The 25,985-nt window shown below is 36.8% G+C and overlaps 1 protein-coding gene and 1 non-coding gene across 4 annotated transcripts in view; one reads left to right on the top strand and one right to left on the bottom strand.

The window, feature by feature from the left end:
- Nucleotides 1–7,069: 7,069 nt before the first annotated feature.
- Nucleotides 7,070–7,173, top strand: LOC115030348 (U6 spliceosomal RNA). The gene has a single exon (XR_003835926.2). It is a non-coding gene; the product is annotated as a U6 spliceosomal RNA (small nuclear RNA).
- A 1,284-nt stretch (nucleotides 7,174–8,457) lies between these two features.
- The window catches only part of LOC110288899 (killer cell lectin-like receptor 5), a 53,354-nt gene continuing 35,826 nt past the window's right edge, over nucleotides 8,458–25,985 (bottom strand). The window contains exons 7-12 of one of the 3 annotated variants that reach the window (XM_085839572.1): nucleotides 19,926–20,078; nucleotides 18,079–18,168; nucleotides 16,980–17,198; nucleotides 14,859–14,998; nucleotides 11,790–11,893; nucleotides 8,458–8,593 (exon numbers count right to left, since the gene is read on the bottom strand). In XM_085839572.1, coding sequence (XP_085695698.1) covers nucleotides 8,458–8,593; nucleotides 11,790–11,893; nucleotides 14,859–14,998; nucleotides 16,980–17,198; nucleotides 18,079–18,168; nucleotides 19,926–20,078 — 842 coding nt within the window. Of the gene's footprint in view, nucleotides 8,594–11,789; nucleotides 11,894–14,858; nucleotides 14,999–16,979; nucleotides 17,199–18,074; nucleotides 18,169–19,925; nucleotides 20,079–25,985 lie in introns of those variants that run through there. The other 2 variants (XM_085839573.1, XM_021155142.2) reach the window with 2 other exon arrangements.

Here is a 25,985-nt window from a genome sequence, read left to right as displayed (position 1 = left end):
AGAACACAAATTCCAGCCCAGGCTACTATACCCAGCCAAACTCTCAATTAACATAGATGGAGAAACCAAAGTATTCCACAACAAAAACAAATTCACACATTATCTCTCCACGAATCCAGCCCTTCAAAGGATAATAACAGAAAAAAACCAATACAAGGACAGGAACCACGCCCTAGAAACAACAAGAAGGTAATCCCTCAACAAACCTAAAAGAAGACAGCCACAAGAACAAAATGCCAACTTTAACAACAAAAATAACAGGAAACAACAATTACTTTTCCTTAATATCTCTTAATATCAATGGACTCAACTCCCCGATAAAAAGACATAGACTAACAAACTGGCTACACAAACAAGACCCAACATTTTGCTGCTTACAGGAAACTCATCTCAGAGAAAAGGATAGACACTACCTCAGAATGAAAGGCTGGAAAACAATTTTCCAAGCAAATGGCATGAAGAAACAAGCTGGAGTATCCATTCTAATATCTGATAAGATTGACTTCCAACCCAAAGTCATTAAAAAAGACAGGGAGGGACACTTCATACTCATCAAAGGTAAAATCCTCCAAGAGGAACTATCAATCCTGTATATCTATGCTCCAAATACAAAGGCAGCCACATTCATTAAAGAAACTTTAGTAAATCTCAAAGCACACATTGCACCTCATACAATAATAGTGGGAGACTTCAACACACCACTTTCACCAATGGACAGATCATGGAAACAGAAACTAAACAGGGACACAGTGAAACTAAGAGAAATTATGAATCAAATGGATCTGGCGGATATCTACAGAACATTCTATCCTAAAACAAAAGGATATACCTTCTTCTCAGCACCTCATGGTACCTTCTCCAAAATTGACCACATAATTGGTCACAAAGCAGGCCTCAACAGATATAAAAATATTGAAATTGTCCCATGCATCCTATCAGATCACCATGGACTAAGGCTGATCTTCAATAACAAAATAAATAATAGAAAGCCAACCTTCACGTGGAAACTGAACAACACTCTTCTCAATGATACCTTGGTCAAGGAAGGAATAAAGAAAGAAATTAAGGACTTTTTAGAGTTCAATGAAAATGAAGCCACAACATACCCAAACTTATGGGACGCAATGAAAGCATTTCTAAGAGGAAAACTCATAGCTCTGAGTGCCTCCAAAAGGAAACTAGAGAGAGCACACATTAGCAGCTTGACAACACACCTAAAAGCACTAGAACAAAAGGAAGCAAATTCACCCAAGAGGAGTAGACTGCAGGAAATAATCAAACTCAGGGGTGAAATCAACCAAGTGGAAACAAGAAAAACTATTCCAAGAATCAACCAATCAAGGAGCTGGTTCTTTGAGAAAATCAACAAGATAGATAAACCCTTAGCCAGACTCACTAGAGGGCACAGGGAAAGCATCCTAATTAACAACATCAGAAATGAAAAAGGAGACATAACAACAGATCCTGAAGACATCCAAAACACCATCAGATCCTTCTACCAAAGGCTATACTCAACAAAACTGGAGAACCTGGATGAAATGGAGAAGTTCCTAGACAGATACCAGGTACCAAAGTTGAATCAAGATCAGGTTAATGATCTAAACAGCCCTATATCCCCCAAAGAAATAGAAGCAGTCATTAATAGTCTCCCAACTAAAAAAAGCCCAGGACCAGATGGGTTTAGTGCAGAGTTCTATCAGACCTTCAAAGAAGATCTAATCCCAGTTCTTCACAAACTATTCCACAAAATAGAAACAGAAGGTACTCTACCCAACTCATTCTATGAAGCCACAATTACTCTGATACCTAAACCACAAAAAGACCCAACAAAGATAGAAAACTTTAGACCAATATCCCTTATGAATATTGATGCAAAAATCCTCAATAAAGTTCTTGCTAACCGAATCCAAGAACACATCAAAACAATCATCCATCCTGACCAAGTAGATTTCATCCCAGGGATGCAGGGATGGTTCAATATACGGAAATCCATCAACATAATCCAGTATATAAACAAACTCAAAGACAAAAACCACATGGTCATCTCATTAGATGCGGAAAAAGCATTTGACAAGATCCAACACCCATTCATGATAAAAGTCTTGGAAAGATCAGGAATTCAAGGCCCATACCTAAACATGATAAAAGCAATCTACAGCAAACCAGTAGCCAACATCAAAGTAAATGGTGAGAAGCTTGAAGCAATCCCTCTAAAATCAGGGACTAGACAAGGCTGTCCACTTTCTCCATACCTATTCAACATTGTACTTGAAGTCCTAGCCAGAGCAATTCGACAACAAAAGGAGATCAAAGGGATACAAATTGGAAAAGATGAAGTCAAAATATCACTTTTTGCAGATGATATGATAGTATATATAAGTGACCCTAAAAATTCCACCAGAGAACTCCTAAGCCTGATAAACAACTTCAGTGAAGTAGCTGGATATAAAATTAACTCAAACAAATCAATGGCCTTTCTCTACACAAAGAATAAACAGGCTGAGAAAGAAATTAGGGAAACAACACCCTTCTCAATAGTCACAAATAATATAAAATATCTTGGCGTGACTCTAACTAAGGAAGTGAAAGATCTGTATAATAAAAACTTCAAGTCTCTGAAGAAAGAAATTATAGAAGATCTCAGAAGATGGAAAGATCTCCCATGCTCATGGATTGGCAGGATCAACATTGTAAAAATGGCTATCTTGACAAAAGCATTCTACAGATTCAATGCAATCCCCATCAAAATTCCAACTCAATTCTTCAACGAATTAGAAAGTGCAATCTACAAATTCATCTGGAATAACAAAAAACCTAGGATAGCAAAAACTCTTCTCAAGGATAAAAGAACCTCTGGTGGAATCACCATGCCGGACCTAAAGCTCTACTACAGAGCAATTGTGATAAAAACTGCATGGTACTGGTATAGTGACAGGCAAATAGACCAATGGAATAGAATTGAAGACCCAGAAATGAACCCACACAGCTATGGTCACTTGATCTTCGACAAGGGAGCTAAAAACATCCAGTGGAAGAAAGACAGCATTTTCAACAAATGGTGCTGGCACAACTGGTTGTTAACATGTAGAAGAATGCGAATCGATCCATTCCTATCTCCTTGTACTAAGGTCAAGTCTAAGTGGATCAAGGAACTTCACATAAAACCAGAGACACTGAAACTTATAGAGGAGAAAGTGGGGAAAAGCCTTGAAGATATGGGCACAGGGGAAAAATTCCTGAATAGAACAGTAATGGCTTGTGCTGTAAGATCGAGAATTGACAAGTGGGACCTCATGAAACTACAAAGCTTCTGCAAGGCTAAAGACACCATCAATAAGACAAAAAAACCACCAACAGATTGGGAAAGGATCTTCACCTATCCTAAATCAGATAAGGGACTAATATCCAATATATATAAAGAACTCAAGAAGGTGGACTCCAGAAAGTCAAATAACCCCATTAAAAAATGGGGCTCAGAACTGAACAAAGAATTCTCACCTGAGGAATACCGAATGGCAGAGAAGCACCTGAAAAAATGTTCAACATCCTTAATCATCAGGGAAATGCAAATCAAAACAACCCTGAGATTCCACCTCACACCAGTCAGAATGGCTAAGATCAAAAATTCAGGTGACAGCAGATGCTGGCGAGGATGTGGAGAAAGAGGAACACTCCTCCATTGTTGGTGGGATTGCAAGCTTGTACAACCACTCTGGAAATCAGTCAGGCGGTTCCTCAGAAAATTGGACATAGTACTACCGGAGGATCCAGCAATACCTCTCCTGGGCATATATCCAGAAGATGTCCCAACCGGTAAAAAGGACACATGCTCCACTATGTTCATAGCAGCCCTATTTATAATAGCCAGAAGCTGGAAAAAACCCAGATGCCCCTCAACAGAGGAATGGATACAGAAATTATGGTACATTTACACAATGGAGTACTACTCAGCTATTAAAAAGAATGAATTTATGAAATTCCTAGCCAAATGGATGGACCTGGAGGGCATCATCTTGAGTGAAGTAACACAATCACAAAAGAACTCACACAATATGTATTCATTGATAAGTGGGTATTAGCCCAAAACTTAGGATACCCAAGATATAAGATACAATTTGATAAACGCATGAAACTCAAGAAGAATGAAGACCAAAGTGTGGACACTGTGCACCTTCTTAGAATTGGGAACAAAACACCCAGGGAAGGAGTTACAGAGACAAAGTTCGTAGCTGTGATGAAAGGATGGACCATTTAGAGACTGCTGTATCCAGGGATCCGTCCCATAATCAGCTTCTAAACGCTGACACCATTGCATACACTAGCAAGATTTTGCTGAAAGGACCCAAATATAGCTGTCTCTTGTGAGACGATGCCGGGGCCTAGCAAACACAGGAGTGGATGTTCACAGTCATCTATTGGATGTATCACAGGGCTCCCAATGGAGAAGCTAGAGAAAGTACCCAAGGAGCTAAAGGGATCTGCAACCCTATTGTTGGAACAACATGATGTACTAACCAGAACCCTGGAGCTCTTGTCTCTAGCTGCATATGTATTGAAAGATGGCCTAGTCGGCCATCAATGGAAAGAGAGGCCCATTGGACTTGCAAACTTTATATGCCCCAATATAGGGGAATGCCAGGGCCAAAAGAATGGGAATGGGTGGGTAGGGAAGTGGGGGGCGCTATGGGGGACTTTTGGGATAGTATTGGAAATGTAATTGAGGAAAATATGTAATAAAAATATAAAAAAAATAAATAAATTCATTGCTTTTAATAGTTGAGTAGTCTTCCATTGTATAAATGTATCACATTTTATGTATCTGTTGTTCTTTTGAGGGACATCTGTGTTCTTTCCAAGTTCTGAATATTATAAAAAAAGGCTTCTATGAACATAGTGTATCATATATCCTTATTACACGTCTATTATTTTCAATATCCCTTCATGGTAAAAGTCTTTGAAAGATTAAGACTCCAAGGTCCATACAGAAACATAGTAAAAACAATAAACACCAAACCAGTCACCAACATCAAACTAAATGGAAAGAAACTTGAAGCAATCCCAATAAAATCAGGAACTAGACAAGGCTGCCCAGTCTTTCCCTACCTATTTAATATAGTACTTGAATTCCAAGCCAGAGCAATTAGCCAACAAAAAGAGATCAAAGGGATATAAATTGCTCTGTAAACTGTTAAGGAGCACAATATACAATTATTAACTGTGTAGCATGTGCAGAACTAATAAATCTCCATATATGTTTTCTTAGAGTTACTAGTTTGAAAACAAATGGTATTCATATACCACTTCAAGTTCCATATCCCCATTATAGTTAGTCACATTTAAGGATACCCTCACTGAGTCTTGGGTGTCTACCTTATCTCAAGACTGTCTCATTCTGGACACTAAACCAAACACACTTATGAGAAGATGGGTTATTTCATGTCACATGTTACTACTGAATGTTAGAGGAATATGGACTACGTATTTAGGTGAAGACTCAAAGAAGAAACCACAAAGGAACTATTTTTCTGACTTGAAGTATGGCTCAGGTTTAGGTATTTTTCATTTCTTTTTTTTTAATAATTTATTTAATTATGCACCACTCCCTCCTCTCCTCCTATTCCCAGCCTCACATGCCCTTTTCACATTAACCCTTTGCCCTTTGCTCAGAGAAGGGGAAACCCTCCATAATAAGAAAAAAATAATCATAGTAGGGAGGGGCTTGGATTGAGAGAGGATGGCGATGGGGAAAAAGGGTGACAAGGTCAGGTGTGGGATGAGACTGGGTAGATATACAAAAGATCAGGAAATTGAACATGGGTGTGTAGCAGTGGGGGATTGGGAACTGGGTGTAGCCACTATAAAATCCCAGATCCCATAAAAGCAAGAGGCTCCCAGGACCCAAGAGAATGATAGCTGAAATAATCAAACAAAGTGGGCAGAGGAGCTGAGAATAGAATAGGGGCCCTGGGGTGGCACTCAGCCCCAGGGACGAAGGAAGGGAAGGGCAGGGGGAGAGGGGGTACTGGATGGTTCCCATGTGGGCAAGAGTCTGGTCAGGTCTGTGGCTGGAGCACAGGATGGCTTTCTAGATGAAGGTTAGACGCTGTTCATTATGGGAAAGCCCATCCCATCCTTCAAGCATGGCTGGTCTTGATGAGCAGAGACAGTCTGTGGTTTTAGAGTAATATGTTTGTGTCATTTTTGGTCAGGATTACGTCACATGAGATTATATTTTATAGTTCTGTTCATTTTCCTGCAAATTTCCAGATGTTATTGTTTTGAATCGCTATATTGTTTTCCATTGTTTAGATTTACCACATTTTCTTTATCCATTCTTCAAGTGAGGGACATCTAAGTTGTTTCACATGTTTTGCTAGTACAAATTGTGATATATTGGAGCGTATTTTAGGTAATGGTACATATTTTTATTTGATTTCCTGACCATATATACTTCTTTCCTATCCCATTCATTACCTGATCCTGCTCTGCTTTTCCCCACCACCTCCTGTCTCCCTGTCTCCCTCCCTCCCCCTCCCTCCTCCCTCCCCCTTCCCCTCCCTCTCTCTCTCCCTCCCTCCCTCCCTCCCACCCTACCTTCCTCCTTCCCTCTATCTTCTGTGATTATTTTGTTTCCCCTTCTATGTAGAATTGAAGTAGGTATGCTTTGGTTTTCCATCTTCTTCATCTTCATATGGTTTGTGTGTTGTACCATGGGTATTCTGAGCCTTAGGGCTAATATACACTTATCAGTGAGTAGGGACCATGAGCGTTCTTTTGTGTCTGGGTTACCTCATTCAGTATGATATTTTCTAGTTCCATCAATTTGCCTGTGCATTTCATGAACTCATTGATAGCTTTATAGTATTCCATTGTATGAATGTATCATTTACATTTTCTGTATTCATTTCTCTGTTGAGGGACATCTGGGTTGTTTCCCATTTCTGTGGTGCAGCATGTGTACTTGTTATATGTTGGAGTATGTTTTGGGCATATGCCCAGTATTTAGCTGGGTCTTCAGGTAGAAATATTTTCAATTACCCGAGGAACTTCAAAATTGTTTTTCAAAGTTGTTTTATCAATTTCTACAGCACGTATAAAAAATTGGAATGATACAGAAAAGATTAGCATGGCCCCTGTGCAACGTATGTCTATTTTTTTTTGTTTTTGTTTTTTATACTTCATTGTCTCACTCCTAAAGTTCCAAAATATTAAGGTTTAAAAAAAAATCAACAAGCATGCCTTTTATCTCATCACTCAGGAGGCAGAAGCAAAGGAATCTGAGTTCCTATCAGCCCTATAGAACGAGTTCCAGAGCATCTAGGTAGCACAAAGAAAAGCTGTCTCAGAAAAAAACAAACAAAAACATCCCAAACAAACAAAAACCACCACCCCAGAAAACATAAAAAAAATTCAGGACAAAAAGACATTATAAGACACCATCACTGAGTGCACCTGAACCTGAACATGGAGGAAACTCCCAGAGTGGCAGTATCCAGTCAGTGGAGAGGTACATGGGCTCCCAGATTAAAACAAGTTACTGTATCAATACTAACTGTCCTGAGTTTGATCATTTGGGTACTTGTATAATATAAAGTATTGTCCCTCGAATAAAATGAGGAACATGTGTGCCTCAATTTTGTTTGTTTGTTTGTTTTTGATTCTATGACCTAGGCTCTTGCTATATTCATTTTTCAACAATCATGTCTTAACCTATTAATTGCCAGAATCACAGTGTAATCTACTACATTTAGCAAACTTCAAGTATTACCACCTTTTTTATAAGGCCTAAAATTATATATGAATTAAAGTGGGTAGATAGGACAACAGATGATTTGGGTAAAAGTTATTCCACATATCCTTGACCTACCCTTGCAAATGTTCACCAAATTTTATATTATATTTTATGGACAAAGGAATCATTTATACCATTGAGAAAAACTTCTACATAAACAAAAATCAAAACAAAATAAGATGGTAATCAACTAACAGGAGAAATCGAGCTTACAAAGAAATTTCTTCTCTTAATTTTACTTTCAATTGAGACAGTTTGTCTCGCCTGGCAGTTGTGGCACACGCCTTTGATCCCAGCACATGGGACAATTTGTCTTATCATTAATGGAAACTCAGGCTGTCTTTTTTTTGGGGGGGGGGTGGTGGAGGGTTCTTTATTCAGTTTTATAGGAGTTTAAGCAATCAGAAAGTAGACAATTCTGAAGGCTTTAGGGCAAAGGGTACACATTCACCAGAGTAGATGTGTCCTGTCTCCAACAGGAAGGAAAATGGCCTCTGTTCTGTCAAGATAGATACAGGACGACAGTCCCAATGCTCTTGCAGCTTTGTTTCTCTTCACAGCAGACTATGTTCTGTAATCAAAATACTTGTTGGTGTCATGAATCATTACAAGAAACAAATAAGGATCAACACATTTCACTTTTACCTTTAACTCTGGTTGGAGAGTTAATGAGGGAATTTATCCAGTTTCTTCCCACAAATACAGTAGTAGGAATTACTACAGTTAGTATCTTCTAGTCTTGTTTTAGATAAAAATACACATCCTCCAGACTTAAAGTTCATTTTCCTTATTTTCATGTCGCTGAAGAGAAAAGACAAGAGTGGGCAACTGGTAAAATTTGAACATTCAGTGAAAAAAAAATCATGATTTTAAAAATTCTATAGGCCAAAGTATATGAATATAGAACTGTTTATCCTAAGTTCATCACAAAAATATTTTCATCTAAGTTCATTAAAAAGAAATGGTCTCTTATCACACCAAAACTCTACATCACATTTCACACTCACAAGTGTTTGATCAGTGGATAAATCTCATTTTCAATATTTCCATAGAATTATTTTACCAATCTTGCTTTCACATTTATATTTTGTAAATAAGAATGCTATAACAATAGTAAAGCAGATGTGTTTGGCACACAAAACAAGGTCTTATATGTGTGTGTTTTAAGGAGAAAGGGCATATTTCAAATATACTCACAGATGAGTGGTTGTAACTAATGTTTTTTGTATTTTTTCCCTGTATTCCTAACCACGCCATAGCTAAAGGGTCTTCACAGACACAGTAATCTACTGAATTCCATGTCTGCAACAGAACTCTGATTTCTGCACTATGATATTTTAGGGGCCTCAACTAACTTTCTGTTTAAAAAACTGAAGCTAATTTTAAAAATTATAACAAAGACAAATTACCACAAAAACACGAGCACTGTGCATTCTGCGACACATGGGCTACATAGCAAAACTAGAAATAAAAAGGTAATTATGTAGTAATTGATAATCAAGATTATCTTGTATAAATCAACAGAAATGAGATTTCTCCTCAGGTCAAGGTGTTAGGAGGAGTTGGACAAACCTCAGATGGTCAGGGAAGCACTGTTGCTAGTTTTTCCCCTAAAAGCAGAAACTGACTAAGGAATGTACTCAAAACGAAGATCCCCAATAATAAATCCAGCCAGCCATTGTGGGGTACAATCCATCCTTCCAGTTTTTAGGGAATGAAGGTAGAGGGATAACAGTTCAAGGTTAACCTTCAATATGTAGGATGTTTGAGGCTAGACTGGATTAATGAGAACCTGTCACATGAGAGCAAGAGAATGAAATCCACAGAAAGCACATGGAACCTAGACTTCCAAAGGAGAGTCTTTAGCAAAATAAAACATTTTTGAATTTTGGATTTAGGATGAGGAGAAATTGAATATTCAAATTTACCAAATTTAGGAATGGCAAAAAAATTAACAAATCAGATAAAAATGAAAAATATATTATTTGGATTCTGAGGGTTCAAGTACAAAGGAAGATTATGAACTGGAAAATAAGAAACAGGAGAGAATAAAGGATGCGTAAACTAAAAGTAGGGATGTATATAGGCCTTAAGGAAAACCACTATTTAGCAAGCTTATATTTGACAAAGACAAAACAGACTCCATATTTCTTCAGTGGTTTAGAGTATCGTATGTGCAGGTGCTTGTGTGTGTGTGTGTGTGTGTGTGTGTGTTTGGGTGTTTGCCTATTTGTTATGGGGGAGTAAATTTTCTTATTGTGATTTTGGTTTGTTTATTTACTTGCTTGATTTTATTTTCCTTTTGTTTTGGCTGTTTTACAGAGAAAAATAACATGACATTGAGTCTGTAGGAAGGTAGGGAGCAACAAGGTATGAGAACGGAAACAGATCAAAATATATTCTATGAAAAATGTAATTAAAATAAAAATTAAATTTTAGAAAAGAATAACAATTACAGAAGATATGAGTTTTCAAAGAAAACCAGAGTGCAAGGCAAAGGATACCTTCAGAGAAATTACTAACTGCTCAAGGAGTTGACAGAGAGCTCCCACACAGCACAGGTTATTGCTCCTGCCCTTGGGTTCCACAACAATGTGATAAGGCCTTGTTGCTGAAGATACTCCCCATTTTGACATCAAGACATTAGAAGTCAATCTCAAACCGATATGGAAAAACCTTCCACTGGGCAGGCAAAGGGTTAGTAGGCTATCTACAGGTTGCAGGGGAGAAGGGTATGAGCAGTCCTATCCTGCACTGTACCCTGTATGCTACCATGGTGACCTGCTGAGCAAGATATGTTATAAGATTAATAAATGATTTCTTATTGGAACTGAGGCCTTTACCATGGAAGGCACACATGCTTGGTGTTGTAATCTAAATAAAAAATTCCAGTATTGGGAAGATCACATGCCCTAGGTTGGAACTTGGTATATTCTGTCTGCTAAGTGGACACTCTTTAAGTTAACATTTTCAGTTGTAGCCTAGAACTGTGATGCCCTCAACCTTCATGAGAAAGCTTCTTTATTCAGTGAGGGGAGTCAGTGCAGTGTGGCAGAATTGTCCAAAGTGCTTTGGAGAAGTATTTATTGTGCTGAGCCCTAAAGGAGACATCTAAATAAACTTCATAGTCTCCATACCACCAGCAAGAGTCAGCAAACAACAGGGAAGAGGAAATTAAAAAATGTAAGCACCAGCAAAGGGGAAAGGCTCTGTGAAATTCTGCCTTTTTGAAAAGACGAAATTTTGTAAAGATTAGTTCTTTTTAGAAATCATTATTAGGTGACAGCTGCTGAAAAAGTGAGTTTCAATTCTTTATTGAGGGTGTGGCTAATGGTGGATTTCTTTATTCCAGTGCATGGCTTATCACCATGCATCTTTGGACAGTTAATTACGAAGGCAAGAGCTATCAATGGCACATGTTAGAGATTTGAGTAGGAGAAGGAGCATATATGTTCATATATTATATGATGTATATGTGATACTCAAGAAAAACTAATATTATTTAAAAAGTTAATGAGTAAATGTTTTTGTACAGATTATAGGTAAACAATAAACTTAAGATTCACACATAATACCTTTAAATGGAATATATGTGTATGTATACATAAACATGCTCTTATATGTATAAATAGCTGGCAATAATATAAGTTAACAACAATAAAAAAGTCAAATGAATATCTGTTATACTCAGACTGATTGTATCTGTCTTGCCCGTTCCCTAACTTTAAACCACCTTAAGTCGTTGACTTTCTCGTGCCCTTCCCATGTTAGAACACACCATCCTTAGATGTGTGCAATGCTAAGTCACTTTTGTTCATCTCCTCGACTATACAGCTTCTTTTGGTAACACTGGATCAGGAACTGCCTTATACAATTTGTCCTTATGTCTGAGCTCCATAGAAAATGAGGAAAACCATGAGAAATGGAGAAAAGCCTTTGCAGACAACCTTCTCAATCCCCAATGGAGGGTTAGAGTCTGAAGAGTTCAGAAACTCACAGTTTAGATGGGCCATTGTCAATCCATGCCCATTGCTTTTTTTTCTTATCATATGACAATCCAATCCAGTAACTGTCTGAAACAACCTGGAACTGAAGGAATTTCTGTAAAGGAAACAACATTGCTCATGATAAAATTTCTATCTGTTGGATGAGATGACAAGCAGGAAAAGTTCCCAGCATCCCTATGTCATTCTCTACTGTCCTGTCCTCCCACCACTCAGTCCCACCATATTAATTTTCTAAACTGACTTCCTATTTATATCAAATTGATGTCAGTTCAATGAGCTATTTAAAATAAAACCTTCAAGATTCCTCAGTTTATGACAGGATTTGTTATTGTTTTTCTTATACCAAGTCTCTGAATTTAACCAAGATTTCCTTGAACTCAAAATCTTCCTACTTAAGGCTGGCATGTTTTAGATTTGTCTTTTTTGGACTGATGTATCAATTCATTCTATTGCATCTACTATGCATGATCTAAGCAGAGAATTCTCAACAGAGGAATCTCAAATGGCCAAGAAGCACATTAATAAATGTTAAAAGCTCTTAGCCACTAGGGAAATGTCAATTAAAACAAAACTAAGATCATGTCTTACCCTAATAGGAATGGCTAAGTTTAAAAAGTCAAGGGATAGCACATGCTGAAAAGGATATGGAGAAAGGGGAACACCACTACACTTCTGATGGGGGGAACACTTGTAGAAATCAATTTGGTTGTTTCTCAGGATCCTGGCAATAGTTCTACCTCAAGAACCAGTTATGCCACTCCAGGGTATATAGTCAAAGATTCTCCACCATCCCAAAAAGTATGTTCATAGCAGATTTATTCATAATACCTAGAAATTGGAAACATCTTAGATGTCCCTTCACTGAAAAATGGATAAAGAAAATGTGCTACATCTATACAGTGGAGTACTATTCAGCTATGAAAAAAAAGCATCATGAATTTTGTAGGCAAGTTTATGGAACTTAAGAATATCACCATAACTGAGGTAACCAAATAAAATATGGCATTCAGGGTATGTCTTCACGTACCAGTTGATATTATACATAAAATTCAGGTGTCCATGATACCCTTCACAGACCCCAGTGGCTGGATAAAAGAAGGGCACAAGCAAGAATTCTTGAGTCCCACTTGGAAGCAGGAATGGAATAATCATAGAAGGTAGATAGTTGGAGGGAGGGAACTGAGTGAAAAATTTGATTGAGAGATTAGTCAGGGTTAAGAATCTGTTGTGCATAGGGGAGGGGGAATGGCCTGATGGGCATGAGAATGAATGGAAATCTGCAACTGATGGGGGGTTGGTTTTGGACATCTCCCAGAAGAGATGGCTACCAGTCATAGGGAAAATACACAAGATTCATCCAGGGTATCCTTAACTGTATCTCTATGTAACCTGGAGAGGCTGCCTCCTGTGGCCAATAAAGAATCCTGGAGGAGTGAGAGGGACACCAACATAACCACAAAACTTTGTCTCTAAACTTATCCCATCTATAGGAAACACAGGGATTGTGCTTTGAGCAAAGTCTAAGGGAATAATCAACCAATAACCAACTTAACTTGAGACACATTCCATGAAAAATCATCAATCCCTGTCCCAACAGTTATGCTTGCAAACAGGAATCTAGCATACATGTCCTCTGTGAGTCTTGGTCCACAGTCTGAATCATACATATACAAATACCCATAGCTAAACAGTGGATGGAGCTTGAGGACTTCTATGGAAGAACAGGTGGAAGGATTATGGGCTCTGAAGGGGATAGGATCTCCATAGTAAGACCAAGAGAATCAACTAACCAAGACCCTTGGGACTTGCAGAGATGGAATCACAAACAAAGAGCATACATGAGGTTGGACCTCAGCCTCCCTGCATATGTGCAGCTTGGCCTTCAGTGTAAGTTCTGAACAAGTGGAGTAGGCACTATCCCAAAAGCTGTTGCCTGTACATGGGTTAGGTTCTTGTAACTGGGCTGCCTTGTCTAGCTTCAGTGGGAGCACATTCACCTATTCTTATGGAAATGTGTTGTGCCAGGGGATACCTAGGGTGCACCCATCCAATCAGAGGAGAAGAATGGTTAGGGATGGAATATGGAAGGGGTGACAAAGAGGGGGCAGTGAGCAGGATTTAAAATGAATAAATAAAATACTACTACTATGAATATGAATACGACTACAACTATGACTACAACTACAACTACTACTATTACTAAGGCAGCTAATAATAATAATAATAAATTTTAGAAATTGGTTTTGTTTACTGTATCAAAAGGATAATTACACTATTGTTTGACATCAAATATACTTTAAGAATGCTATTTAAAAATCTATTAAATTGATGTATAAATATCATACCATGTTATAAATAACAAAGTTTTCAAGGTGATCCTGCAATTTTTTTCTCTAGAAAAAATACAGTCTTCATATTTGAAAAGATTTCATAAGTAATAATTAAAAGAGAATATGACAGAATCTTGAAAACTTTGGTTTTTTTAAAAATAGTCATTTCTAAAGATGGATATCCTTTTTACAGGACATAGGAATACTATACAGTAAATATTGTGGACTGTTTCAGTGGAAATAACTATGGAGCTAACTGGTCAACCATTAAATTCCACATTTCTCATATCATCTCATTTTGCAGACATGACCAGAGCACAACTGCTTTCCCTGTTGTCATCTGATTGCTCATCTCATGCAGCACTCAAGAACATTAAGACTCACTTAAAGGTTCCAAAGAGCAAATCCAAAAAAAAGAAGGGTTTACTTGGCCCTCAGTGGAGATAAATGACTCTCAGTAATAGGAGATGCTGTACCAAAGGATTACACTCCCTCTGGGAAAGACATGCTTTCTGAAGGATTCTCTTGTACACTCCTGAGAGAGGGAGGAGACTGAAAGACACAAGTGTCTTTGTAATAACGAGTGTCCACTTAACAGACTTGTGTCCCACAGTTATGTTCACATTACAGGAAAATAATATACAAATGCAAAAATGGATCCAGTACCTCATTATTCAGTGTTAGAGACAGAGTATAAGAAAATAAGGGGCACGTGAGCCTCTACAGTACCAGTTCATCTTCATCTTCTATCTTCACAAGGGCTAATCTGTTATTCTGGCAGTTATGTTTACATCCACTCCATGTATTTGTGCTCATGATGAAATAAAAACATTTAGTACCATAGCAGAACCAGTGTTTAACACCTGTACCTACAACAGAGAAGGTAAATGTCTAAACTTATTATTTTCTGGTATTTTGTTATCAGAGGAATATATTTATTAAATCAGTTTTTTTTTAAAGAGGTAAAATCTCATAGGTCTCAGAAAGTAGAATTCTATAATGGCCAAATACCCCTGCACACTCATGCATGATCTATGCAACATTGTTAATACCACTAGAGATCTAGAAATATTTCCTGTGTCAATCATGGATGAATCATTAGAGAAAATGAAGCACATACACACAAAAATATTGTTTATCCTTTAAAGGAAAATGAGTCAGCCTGACAGGATGATTTATGCCTATGACATGAGAACTCCAAAGAGAAAGACAGGAAGTTCACTAACAGTTTGAGGCCTTCCTTGGCTAAAGCATGATTTTCATGTCAGTCTTCTCTACATTGTGAGTTCCCAGTCATCCTGGGCTTCAAAATGACATCCTGTCTCACAGCAAATCCAAAAACAAGATGCTGACCTATGTGACAAACATCTCTGAACTTGAGGATGATTTGCAAAGTGAAACACACTGGGCATAGATAGGGCCCCCACAATATGATTCCAGGGAGATCAGGGAGATCACAAGTTCTATGAAGCAGAGGCTTGGGAGATACCTGGGGCCAGAGGCAGACAATGGCACTTGGTAGTCAGAGGCAGTTAAACTGCTGACAGAATTCTAGGTATGTAGTAATGCATTGTGCCCACACTCATCCACACACTTCTATATACTTAGCATTGTGCCAAAATCTGTGTTAAATTCTTTTACCTTAAGAGAAAAAGAGACAAATGAGAAAGGTTTTGGTGTTGAAAGTCTGTTCTCCTGATCATGTTGATTCAACCAGTGTTCTGCCCACATGTCTAAATGTTTAAAGTTGAATACATTAAAATGTGTGCAGTTGGTTTTGCAAGATCCTCTCAATATGAATATTTTGTTGCTGGAAATGCCAATGGTCTATTTAGAAAGATTATTTCCAACCTTCACTTTTCTGTGAAGAGGTATCAATGTGTAGCTCAGGCTTTCCTTGAAATTTCTGGGATGTCCTTATATTACTGAATGTTATAACCCTCCTCCCTCAACCTCACAGTCATAGGGATTACATCATTATGCTATCCTAGACAGGTAATTAAGTTATCTTAAAGTAATGGCAGAAAAGTTTTTCCGTGAGTCTGGAATACTTCAAAGATTGTTTTGGAGATATTTTTCCTGTCACAGATTTTATAATGCAACAGTTTTAAATATATTAATCCTGACATAATGAGAATCATCACATCCTACTGTCGCAGAGTGGTGAGATTATATACAAGAGCTCTTTGTTACAAATCTTGAAAAAGTAGTTAATGATGATTGATAAACTGTGTCAGTAATAATGATCAGTCACTCGCATGGGCAATAAAGGTTCCTTGTGACTATTGATGTTTTCATTTTCCCAGCCTCATTCACTTTGTCACTGGCAGATTTGCAACATTTAAACACCATGGTTAAACTCCCATGTCTGCCCCAGGGAGGGTCCATTTTACAAACAGTACAGATCTTTCAAAACCTGTCAGATGGGAAAGACACATGCACAAACAAAAAATTCTTCTTATAACTGCATCCATGTAAATGCACTAAGTCCATTTTAGCATAAAAAGTTCATAAATACAGTCTTATTAAAACCTTCCAATTCTGTCAGCAACAAAGTTAGAGAATCAGATTTTCTGCTAGACAGAAAGAAATCAAAATTATCAAAGTAATTCCCTCCCCCGTGGGCAGTAGGAATGCTAAACAGAACTTGGCTTCTAGAAACTATAAGATTCCTCTCATCCAAATATGGATTTCTGAGTTTTAATATCTCTACATGAAGTAAGCAACCTCCAGATGATTAACCCAAAGATTACAAGCATCTTCAGCTGCTGTATGTACTTCAAAGCTTCCAGAGAATAAATAATAGATAATAATGCAATTCTGTACTCATGGTATTCCTCTGCTACATACCTGTGTCTTGTGAGGAATCTAAATCTGTCTTGGTTTCACTGTACCATCTCTTCTGTTCTCTGTTGAGGGATTCCAGAAGTTCCTCGCCTGGACTGCAATCTATAGACTTATTTTTCAACATTTCTTCCTTTAAGTTGATGTCACTTTGCATGTTAGTATAGTTATGGTTGTGGTTTATAGTTTCGTGGATTTCTTGTTTGTGTTGACTATACTGAAAAACTAAATTAATCACAGATATAAAATCTAATGCTTATAAGAAATACATATCAAAATTTAAGCTAGAGAAAAAGCTTCATGTGGACAGCCAACACATATTATTACTTTCATTGGTATTTTAACATTTATAAATTAGCACTTCAATTAACTCATTATAGAGATACTTCAATTTTCTCTAAGTTAAGTTTACTGTAAAATAAATAACAGAGCTGAATAAATTTATGGTGCAAGTAACTTCCATTCACTTCAATTTTATAGCACAAATTTGCAGATAATTTCCTAAGTAAAATACTCAGTGAATACTTAGCACACTATGAAAATGTGAACAACAACAACAACAAAAAAAACGTTAAAATGGCACAATTCTTCTTTGAGCATATGGTTTGTAATATATCTACATACATAGTTATGTTTTGGCACAGCCTGAAAGAGATTACCTTTGTTAATATAGAGAAATCCAATTAAACTTACCTTAATGTTTCTGTACAGATGAAAACTTTTTTACGTGTGAATAAAATATACTTTGAAGAAATCTAAAAACAAGGCCATTGATTCTTTGCATAGATTTTTCTCAAAAAATGTTTATTTTAGATTCTCAATCATCTGAGCTGAGAAATTAGATGATCACCGAGTCCTCAGAACGAACATGACCAAAAATGAGACTGAAAAGGGGAACTCTCAACAGTCCCAGAGCTACCAGATTAAGTATGAAAAAGAAGAGTACACTGCAGTTTTTCAGGAAAAAATATTATAACTCCAGAGATTCTGACCAGTCCCCTCCTGATTATAGACAGAACAATGTACAGTATGTTTAACTGCGTAGTTCATGTCTAAAGCTATTCTCTAGGCAGAAGCTCAAAGAAGGTGCATCTCAGTTACTTACTCTTTGTCACAAGCACTGCAATAATTACCAGCCGAAGGGAACAGAGGATCCCGAGAGCTATCACAATGACCTGCCAAGGGACTGAACACACTTAAATCAGCAAAACAAAGTAAGAAAATCTCTATTAATAGAGTAGATCTCAATACTAATTACAATTTGTGTAGCATGGAAACAAGGGAAAATTTTGCACAAGTCTATGATATGAACTGACTGAAAATGTACCCTCAAGATTGTAGATTTCTACCTAAAATGTAAGGATTTTAGAAATCCTACAGGTGTTCACAAAATTTTGAACAAGGCCTGAGCCTTGCACAGTGAATCCTCCTGACTCAGATTAGAAGGAACTCGATGACAGGCATATGCCCTCACCCAATTCTATAGAGAAAAAAAAGTGCATTCTACAGATGGCACTCAAGGCATAGGTACTATCCAAGTACAAGATATCAAGCTGAGGATTGCAGCCTACCAAGAGAGATAACTGAGGGTGGGGAGGAAGGAAAGAAGGATGGATTTTTTTGAGAACTGGTAGGGAACCACAGTTTTTCTAGACATGATCTGTATGCATCACCATACTTGAAAGTGCCTATAATTCAAGAATCACTTTCTTCCTGTAAGTTCAAAATTGCTCCATATGATACTAAATATTTTGGTGTATCCAAGTTGTTTGGAATTTGAAACACATGCCTGTGATTTCCATTATATATATATAAAAAAAAAAGATAAAAATCACAGCATGGAGTACAGCTGTGCCAATGTGTATAGAGTAACTAAAAAGAATAAAAATTGAGATTTTCTCAATTTCAGTAATAAAAAAAATATTCTTTGACTTTTTTCAGGAACTCACCATAGGGTTTACTTATTCCCACTCAGACTAATCCTCACATCCCATCTCTCTGCATCTGCAACTTTATTCTCAGGAGGAAATGTCCTCTTCTAATGGACAACTGTTTTTGCATAGGGTTTTTATATATTTGGATATTTATGAAAATAAAAACATGTTCTTCAAGAGTGAAAGTATTGTTTCTAATACATAGGCTTCATTTCCTTAGGAATTTATTTCTCTAGAACACTTGGTGTTTTTCCAGACCCTAGTTTGTCTGCCAGTATTAAAGTTTAGATATTTATGACAATTAAAACACTTTCTTCATGCATGAAAGTATTGTCTCTTTTGGGGGAGTTCGAGAAAGGTTTTCTCTGTTTTGCCAGGCTGTCCTGAAAGTCAACCGTGGACCAGGCTGGACTCAAATTCAGAAATTTACCTGCCTTTGCCTCCCAATTAATGGGATTAAAGTCATGCTCCACCACTTCCAGGCTATAGTATTTTTTCTAATGCATAAGCTACATTCTTTAGGAGTTTGTTGCTATAGAACATTTTAATTTTTTTAACTCTTGTTTTTGTGTTAGTTTTAAATTTTTCAGAATCCTTCTTTACTAGACTAAAGAAACAAAACAAAACAAAACAAACAAACAAAAAAAAAACAAAACCCCTAATTGTTTCTCCCTTCCTGATTCCCAAGAAATTTTTCTTACAGATTCCCATTGTTCTAATCAGCCCACCTGATTTATTCCCTCATAAGCAAGCAGGTAGAAGAAAGGTTATATTTTTCTTTTTTTTAATTTTTAATTTTAAAACTTGATTGCTTTATTTTTTAAACTTAATTTTGAACAATTTTGTATATAATAACCCTCCAACTAATAGTATTTTCTTCCCTATCACCCTCCTGTATAATTAAGCCCAGATGAAATGTAACATTTTACTGTTCAATAAAAGCCAGTAGGATATTTTCAAATTACAAACATTTAAATTACATTTTTAAAAAGTGATTTTAGACACTTGAAACACTTACCTCTTAGGCCAGCTTTTCTAGGCTTCAGAGTCTCCTCCAGCCTCACCTGGTTCTTCAACCTTGAAGACTTATGGAATCTCATAGTCGAGAAAGTGACTTCATGCTCAGTCATCTTGGAAATATGTAGAGTATGTTCTTTTAAAAAATATGTCCCTGAGTGATTTATAAAGAAAATGTTAAAATGCCAACCTATTGGAAGGTACCTGGATCTGAAGATACAGAATGTTGGGAAAGGGTGGGGTTTGACTAACTCACTTAATCATCCAAAATCCCTGCCATGAGTGACCTCGAGTTCCATTACACGTGAGAAACCTTTGTAGATTTGTGTTAAAATTGTTTTTATTTCTAACGGTAACAGCAGTTTATAGAAAATATAGGAGTATTAACGCCACAGCCCGTTTGTTCAAAATATCCAGCACATAAAAATGTTAGGTAAAAGTGCTAACACTGAAAATCATTGAAAAAAAAATTAAACAATCTATTCAAATAACAAAGAGTCAAAGATTTAGGAATAAATAAAAATGTTTCTTTAAAATTATTTACACATTTTGATAAACACATGAATGCTAAATGATTTTTCAGTCCTATGACTCTCAGAGTTTCCCAGACACTATTGCAGGTGACTCAAGAGACAGAAATATCTCTTGTAATGAAGCTCCAATTGGCTGAGATATCCATCCTCTCTACACAGCCTCAGTCTACATATTCCTCTATATGGTTGGACTAGGTAACTGGATTCAACCAGAAAAGATCTTACTGAGTGTGATAATTCAGACCCAGAAAACCAATACTGAGTATTTTCTCTTATCTGAGGTTTCTGGTTCAGTCTTCAGAAAAGTTGGTTATCTTTAGTAACTGAAGCAACCAGGAAAGAAGAAGGGGACTTTGCCCTTGGGGTATGGGAACCACAGGAAAAGGCATAGAGGATAAAATACAAAGTTTCAATTTTAAATCCTTCCATCTAAATAGTCATGTCACTTATAACATACTCAAACATAATGTTTCAAGAGGAGGTTATATAAAATTGTCAGTATGAAGCATACATGATCTAATTAATGCTCATAAAAGATACAATCTGATAATAGATATCAATGTATTAGTAAACAATAAACATTTGTAACTGACATTTCCCTTACATTAATAACTGAGCTAAGAGTCAGCAGATAGTAAAAACAAGTTTCACATGTGATAACTTTCTTTTCTAATTTTTAATTTATGAAGTTTTCCTAAGAGATTCAGTTTGTCTTATTTCTTGACAAAAAAATTCCTTCAATTACAGAATTTTTTCCAAATCTTTATTTCTTAATAGTGCTCTTGGGATGGGTATATTCAAGCCAATGTGCACGTGTCCAGAAGACCATTTTACAAAGTGAGTTCTCCCACTCCACTTTCCTTTTAGGTACAAGGATCAAACTCGGGTATTCAGGGTATTCAGTAGCAAGCACATTTACACACTGACACATTTTACATAGATACTATTATCACAACTTTCAGATGGATAATATATAAACATTTAACCAAACTAAAGAGTCACGAATTCCATAGATTCCTCTATCTTAATTTCTTAGCACACAATACAAGTCCTAGCATACTCCAAAAGAAAATCACCGGTGCAGAATAACAGTTTTCACATGCTACCAGATTTAACCTGATATAACATAGCCAAAAGGGCTCTCATCAATCCAGTTCTCATGTGACACCATGTGAAATTCTCTAGAATATGTTTGATCATTTATTAGAAAAACAATAAAAGCAGCTATTTTTACCTGTGTCTCCACCTGAAGTGATGCCAGTAGAAAGAATGGATGCCTCAATTGGGGTAATGTGGGCCTTTACCGGTCTGTATCCCCTAAGAGGCTCCAAGAAGAAAGGCAGAACTAAATTTCCTCCGAGTGATACTCAACCTCATGTTTTTCTGCCCCTCCTCTTGACCAAATCGAAAAGAGGAAATTGCTTTTGCAACCTGAGTCTGAGAACAAATTAAAGGAGCAAAATATTGGGCCAGATGTTGCAAAAGAAACATCTATAAATGATATTTGAAGACAGAGAAGATGAGCACTCCTGCAGAGAGAGCAAAACCTGTGTCTTCAGCAAATCAAATGGGAAAAGGAGGGACTGAAGATTCTCTGCTCACAATTTTTAAATTTAGTGCTGGAAATCTCTTATGCTTCTTTTAATACTTACTTCTTGATTTTAAATCATGCTAATTGCTAATCAAGTGTGTATTAGAAATGACTTTAGTACACATATCCACTGGTAAAGTCTTCCTTTACACTATTCAAGCTTTTTAATCATAGGTAATATAGACAGACTGTGAACATTCACGTCATTCCACATGGAGTGGTCTTCTGCTGGGGTTTTCATGGTGCTGGAATATCAAATATAAGGCAATGGGCACACTCAGCAAATACTCTTTCCCTAGGCTACAGACTCAGGCCTCAGTTTGGTTTTCTTCTGGTGTTAAGTTTTTGGTTTGTTTTGGTTGTTGTTGTTGTTGTTTTGAGACAGTTTTTTTTAACCTTGCTCTCACAAGCTTCGCTCACACTCACAGTCCTCTGACCTCATTCTTTTCTCTCTTAACATTTGAGCTATACAATTCTGCATCAATTTACTCCATATTTCTGATATTAATTTTTCTAGTAAATCAGAAGCAGTTCTTAATTTTATATATAATGATCTCAAGATGATTAAAGCAATATGTATTTATTACTCACTTACATAAAACAGAAATCAATTAGAAAATGCTCAACTATTTAACATTCTAGTTGTTTTATAGTGTTTGGTTTTTCTTACATTTAAAAGTACATGGAACATAGTTTAGAAAATCCTAAGAGAGATATTTTATGCATGATGTCATGGGATTCAAGGAGAAATATATTTTAAGAACTCTGATATAGATTATCAAATGACATCTAGTTTATTTACAATCTTTCGGTTGCCATGAAAATATTCACAACTGATTTTTAGAGATGAGATGAAGTGATTTTTCTTCTGTGAATTTTGCCATTGGGTTTTTGATGAGAATTCCTGGAAAGAAGTTGTTTCAGTCAGCTTATTTAAAGAACAGAGTTGAGGACAATGTCATTCTATGGATCTAGGGACTATTTAGCTTACCAGAGGACTCTAGCCCTTTAAGTAACCTGTGTCAGAACTCATATCTTGTGATTAATAGAAAAAGTTTCAAGAAATCTATGAACATAGTTGACCACTAACATCCATTAACCTGAAGGATTAGAATGTCTTCTGATGACTTATAAAAAATCTTCTATTTTGCTGAAATCACCCCTCTGATGTATCCACCAATGTATAATGAAATTGTCTTGATTTATTATTTTCTACATATTTAAAACTTCAAAACTTTATGAAACTGCTTCTACATTGGGACATGGAACCATGGTCTCTCTAAATGTTTCCAGAAAACACTCTCTTTTATTCCTTTTAAGGTGAAAGTTAGATTTTGCATCAGTTGACCTTCTTTGAAAATCCTTGCTGTGCAAACATTGCTAGTGAGGTTGCACATTCTAGAGATGCTTCACATGGTGAACACTTTAGACACTTCATTGTGGTACGATTCACGGTAGAACATGTACAGAGTCTTGACCTCATACAACACAGTAATCATAGTAGCAACAATAATAATACAAATGACAATGATAGTAACAAAAACAATGATAATAATAACAGAATAAAAAAGGAGGTAAAAGAATATTTGACTTCAACAGTCTGTTGCTATGAGCTCACCCTTTTTGTTATATGTTTACATCTCTCACTAAATTTTACTTTCATTTGATTTTAATTTTTCCAACTGGCTGGCTTGATTTTGCTGAAAACAATTTAAATTGTTCTTTAAATCAAGAGACAGTGATTAACCATGAACTATGAAATGTGGATGGCTCAAGACTAGAAGAGGAACTGAAGATATAGTGTCAAGCCTGATTCCTAGTAGAGTAGGTCAGAGCAGACCCCTGATTCTCTCTTCCATTACTAAATTCCATCTGGCCTTGAATTATCACGAATCAGTGGCTTCTTTAGTTCTTTCTTTCACTTGACCTCCAATGATTTCTCACACATTATAAATTACCCAGGTGCTTATCAATAGACAGTCCTGCCTGTTTCTTATATGACCAGGGTCTGTCTCCTTAAATTTTTCTCTTGATAGATGTAAGAGAAGAAGTTTTATATTGAAAATTATTGTTTCATGTGTGTATGTTTATGAATGGTTTGACTGCATACAAGCCATGTGGTATACAGATGAAAACTTTGTGGGTTAGTTCTTTTCTTCTATAGAGAATTAAATGAAACAATTTTTTAGATGTCATCTGGCTATGCTATAGTTCTTTTACCCACTAAGACAATTTAAAGTCCAGTTTTTGATACTTTAACCCAAATATCTGTGCGTTCCCACTCAAGTCTGCCATTATCATGCATCTGACTTTCACTGAAACAGATGACAGATTTTAAATCATCTCAACAGTGTAAGAAAATTCCATGGGTGCAGTGTGGATCATTCCATAATACCTCTGGCTAGACACTTTTGTCTGTACTCCCTCACCCTGAGGGAATCATTTTAGTTCCAAACTATACACATACACAAGCACGCACATGCATAAGCACACACACATGCACACACACAAGCAGAGAGAGAGACACACACACACACACACACACAGACACACACACATGGAGAGGATATGGGAAGTTGGGTAGAGAGCGACAGTGTTGACCAATGTGGTTGCAGTATCCTGATGGAGGCTGATGTTTGGGCTGTCTCTGCATTCCTCAAGAAAATCTCTGAATAATTCTGCTGACTGACTTAAGGACACTCTAAACCTATGCTCCAAATACATCATTAATTCATGCATAGAATATAAATACAATGGATACTTAGAAGGGCCTGGGTTCTAGATTCCCACAAATCATGACTCTGGCACCTAAGGCATCATGAATGGAAACCTTAAACCAGGCACTTGTGACTTCATGTAAGTCCCATCATTCACAGATTCTTTCAGCACAGTACATCAGAAGACCTGTTTCTTCATAGGGATGCTGTGAAGGTTTAGTAAGATACACAAATAGCATTTTTTCTTGTATGAGAGACAGGGCCTCAATATTTAACACTGTCTGGCCTGGAATTTACCACATAGAACAGATTGGCCACAAAATCACAGAGATTGAATGATTCTTTCTCCCAGGTGCTGGAATAAAGTTATTACCACATGATGCTTCAAATAATGTTTTTAATCATAACCTGGCAAGTGGATAGTAAGTTGTATTCAACATCAAACATTATTTGGAGAGCAATACTCCAGTCTTTGCTTAGCATATTATTTGAGAAAAACACTGATACTTTAAGCCTATGTTTTCAAGTTATCAATATTGGGTCACCTCCTTCCTAGGTTTTAGAGTAACTGTAATCAGGAATATGGAAAGAATCTGGTAGATTTCAAGAGATTTTTTTTTAGATGTTTTGAGCACTTTAGCTTCAAGAAGCTTCTCAAATACACAAACGGGCTAGATTTTCGAAGTGTGCAGTTGTTAGGAAAGACAGGCTAGGGAGAGCAAAAGTGAGAAACTGATACATCTCCAGCCCTGAGTCATTGCTGCTCTAGAAACCCACATTCCTCCCTCATCTGAGAGGTTTATGTCAGTGCTCACAGAAATATTAATAATGCTGAGACCTTCTTGCATCCTTATCTTTGCTAACAGGGTATCATCTTTACCACAGAGGTGAACCACATACACAGAGCACACTTCTTTGTGATTTCTGCATATTGTTGCCTCTTTTAACATCATGAAAAGACTGTGAGCAAGAACTTCAGAGCTTTTTGGTCATTATTGTGGCCATAGCATTAGTGAGAGATGAGGGGCCTACCAGTGAGCTTTAGGAAGGAGGAAGGTAATTAAGAGAGACTGAACACAGAGTAGTTATTGTTTGTTTGTTTATGCAGAAAAGGAGCATGTCTATAAATGTAAAGCCAAAGAGTAGCAGCTTTCTTTATGCTTTGTACACTTAAGCTCTAAATTTATAGAAGAACTTAAACTGTTAAGTGACACAATTAG

Source organism: Mus caroli, unplaced genomic scaffold (genome assembly GCF_978045245.1).
Source record: "Mus caroli unplaced genomic scaffold, Mus_caroli_1 scaffold_7, whole genome shotgun sequence".
Lineage (NCBI taxonomy): Eukaryota > Metazoa > Chordata > Mammalia > Rodentia > Muridae > Mus > Mus caroli.
The sequence above is the reverse complement of the archived record's forward strand: the minus strand, read 5'-3'. Positions and strand labels throughout refer to the sequence as shown.